Source organism: Medicago sativa, chromosome 6, assembly GCF_051527215.1.
Source record: "Medicago sativa cultivar Bolivia chromosome 6, Bolivia_mono, whole genome shotgun sequence".
Classification (NCBI taxonomy): Eukaryota; Viridiplantae; Streptophyta; class Magnoliopsida; order Fabales; family Fabaceae; genus Medicago; species Medicago sativa.
In genome coordinates, this window is record NC_140754.1 from 76,550,031 (window position 1) to 76,557,171 (window position 7,141).

The following is a 7,141-nucleotide window of genomic DNA, read 5'->3' on the forward strand; positions in this document are numbered from 1 at the left end:
ATATATTAATTTTTTTTTATGGAAAAAAGAATATATTAATATATTACCATAAAAAAAATATAAAAAGAATATATTAATATATTCTTTTTCTTAAATTTAATAGGAACTATATATTGATAAAATACAAATGAGTATATGAACTATATATTAACAAAAATATATCTCACTATATGTTTTTTTACGGGAATATGTTAGTATATATTTATTTATGAAATGTATTTTCATTTGTTAGCTTTTTTAATATCGTCAATACTAAAACAAAAACAATATTATAATATACTATGATTAATCATAATTCAATTTTTTCCGTTGTTTTTTTGTTTTTGAAAATGGATCACTAAAAAAATCATTGGAGTGTACAATTGTAACACGGAACCCATTTTAATAACTACAACGAGTGATCGGTTTTAATTAGTATTTTTTAATATCTCTATTTAAACACCGCGACTGCCTAAGTTTTATTAATATATTCAAAAAATATATGTGAGTGTATGAACTATATATTAATATAAATATATGTGTGAGTATATGTTTGTTTTACGGGAATATATTACTATATTCTTTTTTCTGAAATCTAATGGAAACTATATATTGATAAATATATATGAGTGTATGGACTATATATTAATAAAAATATATCTCACTATATGTTTTTATACCGGAAAATGTTTATTTGTGAAATGTATTTTCATTTTTCTTAATATCGTCAATACTAAAACAAACAAAAAAATTAATATTTACTATGATTAATCATACTTCAATTTTTTCCGTTGTTTTTTTAAAATGTATCAATAAAAAACCGTTGGAGTGTACAATTGTAACACGGGACCCATTTTAGTAACTATAGCAAATGATCAGTTTTAATTAGTATTTTTTAATCTTTCAAAAAAATTAGTATTTTTTAATATCTCTATTTAAACACCGCGACTGCCTAAGTTTTATTAATATATTAATAAAGTATATGTGGGTGTATGGATTATATATTAATAAATAAATATATGAGTATATGTTTGTTTTACGGGAATATATTAGTATATTCTTATTTCTGAAATCTAATGATAACTATATATATTGATAAAATATATATGAGTGTATGGACTCTATATTAACAAAAATATATCTCACTGTATGCTTATTAGTATTTTTCACACTAAAACATATTAGTAAATAAAAACTATGATTATTTTTATTTATCATCTTTTTAATATCGTCAATACTAAGATTTAATATATATTTGTTCATATTAAAATTTAATTATTTTATAATTTTTCATTACTACCGATCAATATATACATTATTATGCTTTGAATACTTTACATATTTTCACCATGGACAAAAAAAAATCACTATTGCAAGCGCATCCGATACTGGACACGCGGCGGAGCCGTGGCCATACAGCGCGGCGAAGCCGCGCTACCCGTGTTGTAGCACGGGTATCTCGACTAGTATTAAATAAAACTAGTGGTCGGTTAGGTAAACTAAAAAATTATTGTATCTATATTTATAAACCAGTGGTCAATTAGTTAAATTACATTTTGTCAAAAAAAAAAGTTAAATTACATTAAAAATTAGGCTACACAAGATTTTTTATTATTAAACAGGCAAATTAAATTAAATACCAAAACATTATTATGTAAAAAATGGGTTAATTAAGTTTTTTGTCCCTATAAATATAACGAATTTTGATTTTGGTCTCTAAAAAATTAAATTGAATGTTTTTCATTCTCGCAAAAAATTTATTATAAAAACATTTTTATTATTCAAAGAATTCAAGTTTTGAAAGTAAAACCAACTCAAAGTTCATGATTCTCATCCAAAACATTTTTATAAATCATAACAATACTAGACAACCCTAGTACTGCCCTTTTTCCTTGAGAAAATGAGTTTTTGGAAAATTCATGTTCTTGAATCATTTTAAAAAAGTTGATGATATGATTCACAAAACCAAGTTCAATCTAACTCAATTGATCTTTTCCAAAGGTGTAGAAGGCTTAAATACATTTAATTACGTCAAAAGAATCAGTTTAGACGGTCTCGATCAATCTCTTAAAGTTTGGAACACCCAAAACAAGGGGTGTTGTCACTAAGCTACTCGCTTCAAGGGAGATAATCTCGCTTTAAGCGAGTTTTCTCCAGAATAGTTCCCATGTTCTTGTTGGTCCATTACGGGAATATGTCATCTTTCACTCCAAACCCCCAATTTTGATCCCTTTGACCCCAAATTCGACCCTAAAACTTATACACTTGATTACAAACATAAAAAGGCATTTAAATCAATAACAAACCACCATTTTTACCAATTCATCTCAAAATCATCATCTAGTTCATTTTCACCAAAAACCACCATTTTCTCATTTTTCATTCAAACTTAAAAAAACAACACATCAATCCAAACCATATCAACACACAAACATAAACATTAATGAAGTGAATTCAAACATGTTTCAACATAAATCACACACCAATTCATGATTTACACTCAAATAATCAAAATTCCTCAAAACAACTTAACAACAACAACAACTATGAAGTTTAAGCTCTTACCACAACAATTTCATAAAGTTTATCATACCCAAAATTACACATGAAATAGGAGCACGAATTTTATCATTCAAAACCACAAAAAGTCACAATTATCACAAAAACACTTAAACCCATAAGTGAAATTAAAATATTATAGCTTAATTAGTGAAAAGAGATTATCCCCATTACCTCTAGTTCTACAAGATTCCAATTCCTAACTTCAATTTGGCTCATAGCTAGCCACCAATCCCAAGCTTTCTCTCTCTAGCTCTTCGTTTCTCCTCTAGATCATGTTTCTCTCTCTATCTTTATCTCAAAATGTTTTGTGAAAGTTAGTGAATGAAGGTAATGACCTAATTTTCCCATAAGACTATTGTTTATATAGTCACTACTCAAATGGGCTCAATCTCTAGTTGTCTTAATGGGCTCAATAATCTTACCAACTAATTCACTGAGTTACTACACTCTTAAATCGTCAAAATAGGGAATAATTACCCACAACTCACTAGTAACTTAGTAAAAATAATTATCCCCACTTAAAGAACTCAAAATAACTCTCGTAACTAAATGACATAATTTACCCTTGCTCGCCAAAAGACCAAAATACCCCTGAGTCTAAATCTGCTAATCCCGAATAAAATATACACAGAGACAATTAATCACATACAAGCACAAATAAACACACATAATAAATTAATAAAATAATTCTAGCGAAAAACGGTCTGTTAAACCTAAAAACCATACAATAGAGAAATAAATGTTGAGTCGTTTCCTCTTTTCCACACCTAGTAACACAATACCCCACCTCCTAAGGAAGAATCCCTCAAGTCACCAAATTTGCCTTAAGCGGAAACCTGTTGCAGGGAAGTCACCTAGTGAGAAAAAACACCTTTCCTGGAACATATTTGAGCCAGATTAAATCTGAAGTTGCGTCCAAGGTATGATTGTCATATGTAGTGAGCATCTGATACACACTGCGGATGGAATAAACCCGGACCAGATCAAGTTGCTACCGCCACTGATCAGAAGTCTCGACCTGTAAAGTAACATTAGAAAGTAAAGTCCCACACTCTCGTAATAACTCCTCCTCCCACTCCCACAACCGTCTCCGCCACCGCCAGGCTATCACCTTTCCTCCCAACCTGCAACAAACATATCCTCCACCGTACACAACTTATCTACACACTGATTACATATCCTCCTAAATCGCATAGCCAACGGTACCCCGCCCACCCACATGTCAGTCCAAGAATAAGTGTCCCTCCCGTTCCCCACCCTTTTCGAGATACACTCCCTAAACTAACCTCCACCCACACTGCCTCTACCTTTACAGACTTAAGCCACCTCCCTCCACCAATGAGAACCGCGTCTCCCATCCTCCATTAGGAAACCACCAACCTCCCCATACCGAGCTACCAACACCCGATACTATAAATCGTCTCTCTCCACTAACATCCTCTAACACCCTTTACCAAACATATCTACATTAAACTCTCTTTTCCTCCTTACCCCCAAGCATCCTTCCTCCTCTCGAGGGCAAACTATATTCCACCTAATCCATGCCATGATGTTTTCCTATGATCCTCACACCTTCCCCAAAAAAATTATTTAAAATAGATTCATAGAAGAGATTATACGTGATAGAGCTTTGAAGAAAGAATGAGCATAGACAGGTAGAGAAGACATAATAGACTTAACGAGGAGGAGACGACCACCAAACGAAAGAAATATACTTTTGAAACTTGATAGTCTAGTCTCAATGCGATTCTAAACCGGATCCTATAAAAATAATCTCCTAGCATCACCCCCGATTGGAAGACCCAAATACACAAAAGGTAACATCCCCACTTTACAATTCAAAGTTGATGTCGCTGCTGCTGTTAATAGGGAAAGAAATGAATGTGCATGTGTCTAACCTTGATCAAGGTGCAAAGGGTTGAGTCTTCCATATCATATCCTTCTAACTTGATGGAGACCATATAGTGAATTCAGAAGCTTGCAAACTTCATTTGGCTATGTGCATAGATGCCTTCAAGGATAAGCATGCATACTTATGCTTGAAGTTCACTACTAAGGAAAGCATTGCTAAAATCTAACTAATGCAAATGCCAGTTATTGTTGGAAGCAAAATCTAAGATTATCCTGATAGTAATTAACTTGGAAACTGTTGAAAACTATCAAAATAGTCCAATCCCTTAACCTAATTGTAACCATTGCACCAATCTAGAATTGAAATATTCCACATAACAATCAGCCTTATGATTAACTTTGTAAACCTATTTCCCGCCAATATCATTAACATTTGGAGGGAAATCAATCAACACCCAAGTGCCGTCTTTTTCAAAGTAGTCAGTTTAGTCTCCATAGCGCTAACCTATCATTCAGATTCGGAATCCTCGACAAATGATTTTGGTTCAGAGTATGTGGAAACAGACAAAGAAAAAAAAGGTAAAAGTTGAGAAGTAAAAAATAAAATAAGATATGGATAAAGATTACCCAAGGATGAATATTTTGGTTGTTGAGCAGTGAAATAACAAACATAAGCATCAAGTTTTGATGGTGCTTGATTATAACGTTTACAGCTTCTAAAGGTGAAATTTGGTTAAGGGGGAAGGTTTGAGAAGGGGTCAGGGAAGAAGAAACTAGTAATGATCCAAGGATGATATCATAAAAAGCAAAAACATCAGGAGATTGTGAAGTATAAATTTTATCGTTATTTTTTGCTTGTAGTATAAAGAAGCTTCTTTTATTTGGCAAAACGACAGGTATCATAATAAACAGGATTGTCATCCTTATAGAACAAGAAAGGAAAACAATTATTCATAAGAATCATTCTCTAATGAGAAAGACATCTATTGCAGAATAATTAAGTACTTTGACTTTCTAATTAGCATATAATCAAGGAGAATGATGTGATGTTAATTTTGTGATATGCTATTAACTTTGTATTATTCCCTATGATAGCTCTTGTGGTCAACACTTATCATTAGTCTTTTTTTGCACCAGTTTTAATGGCTCAGGTGCTATAAATGTAATTGTATATCATTCTTTTGTACATCATTAAAATACACAGCCTTTTCAATATGATATTAGAGCGGGACAGTTCTGAGGAATCAGAGCATTACAGTTTCGAGGAAGAAATTTCGGAGAAGAAAAATCATGCCTCCGATAAAGGTAAAAAAATCACATGCCATTGGTTTCGCAGATAATCTAGGAACTCCATTGGTGGCGGCTGTTCTGAATGGAGAAAACTACAAAACATGGTCACGATCGATGAAAGCGGCGCTTTGAGCAAAATTGAAGCTCGGTTTCATCGATGGAACAATCACGAAACCTGGGAAGAAAATAGCCAATTATGTCAATTGGGAGAGAGCAGATTCAATGGTAGCTGCATGGATCATCAATGCAACTGATCCGATACTGCATAACAACATTTCACATGCATTAACCACATGGGACATCTGGCTCGATCTAAAAGAGCGTTTTGCTCTAACCAACGCACCAAGGATCCATCAATTATGGCGCAATCTCTATCTTATACAGAAGGATGATGAGTTGAGTGTAACAAAATTCTACACGCAGTTTAAGAGTTTGCTTGATGAGTTGAGTGAATTGCAGCCTCTGCCTGAATGCACTTGTGGAGCATCAAAGGAATTGATGCGAAGGGAAGAAGAACATTGTCTCCATCTTTTCTTTAGAAGTCTGGATAATGAAAAATACGGACATGTCAAAGCCTCCATTCTGAATGTGGAACCATTACCTTCACTCAGACGCGCTTTCAATCACTGTGGAGAAGGAGAAAGGAAATAATAAGATGGATTCAGGTACAACCTTCCACTCATATTCAGGAAACAAGCAGAAAAGAGATGGACCCTGGCCCAAGTGCGATCACTGTGGAAATTAAAGATTGGACATCCCAAGTCCAAGTGTTTTGAGATAATCGGGTATCCTTCCAACTCGGATACTCGCAGAACAAACCAACAATAAATCAAGAGGAAATTTTGTTGCACACATAACTCATGTTGATGAGGATCGAGGCAAAGATAATGAAGATGTGGTTAATAAAGGTCACGCCCTTCACGGAATGATAATGAAGAATGCGGCATCATCCCTCGCTAACATGGCTGGTAATAGAGAGATCCAATGGATCTTGGACAGTGGTGCATCCCATCATATGACTCCTTTTTCCTCAATTTTAGAGGGAATACAATCACTTGAGAAACCTTTCTATATCACAGTCCCTACAGGAAATATTGTGCTGGTAGAAAGAGTTGTACTCAAAATTGATGGAAATATCAAGCTATCTAATGTGTTGATTGTGCCTGATTTTAGCTGCAATTTAATCTCTGTACATAAGTTAACATGTGATTTAAATTGCATGATAACTTACCAATCTAATTCTTGTGTGATGATTCTTGTATGATACATGACCTAGCCACGAGGAGGATGATTGGATCGGGTATCATGCATAATGGGGTTTATGTGTACAAAGGGATGATTCAAGGATCTGCTTTTACAACAAGTAAGAAAGATGATACCACTCTTTGGCTCTACATAATGGGGCATCCCTTAGCACAGTCTCTACAACGTTTTCAAGTTTTATCAATTATAGTTTTAA

General features: G+C 33.5%; 1 protein-coding gene across 1 annotated transcript; it reads left to right on the plus strand.

Moving 5' to 3' along the window:
- The first annotated feature begins 5,904 nt into the window (after positions 1–5,904).
- On the plus strand, positions 5,905–6,333 carry LOC146916920 (uncharacterized). Its single transcript, XM_085721770.1, has one exon. It carries the CDS (start codon positions 5,905–5,907, stop codon positions 6,331–6,333), a length of 429 nt encoding a protein of 142 aa, XP_085577896.1.
- Positions 6,334–7,141: the final 808 nt, after the last annotated feature.

Excerpts from the sequence above, each read along its gene's own strand:
- LOC146916920 (XM_085721770.1), top strand. The coding sequence starts at position 5,905 with ATGGTAGCTGCATGGATCATCAATGCAACTGATCCGATACTGCATAAC.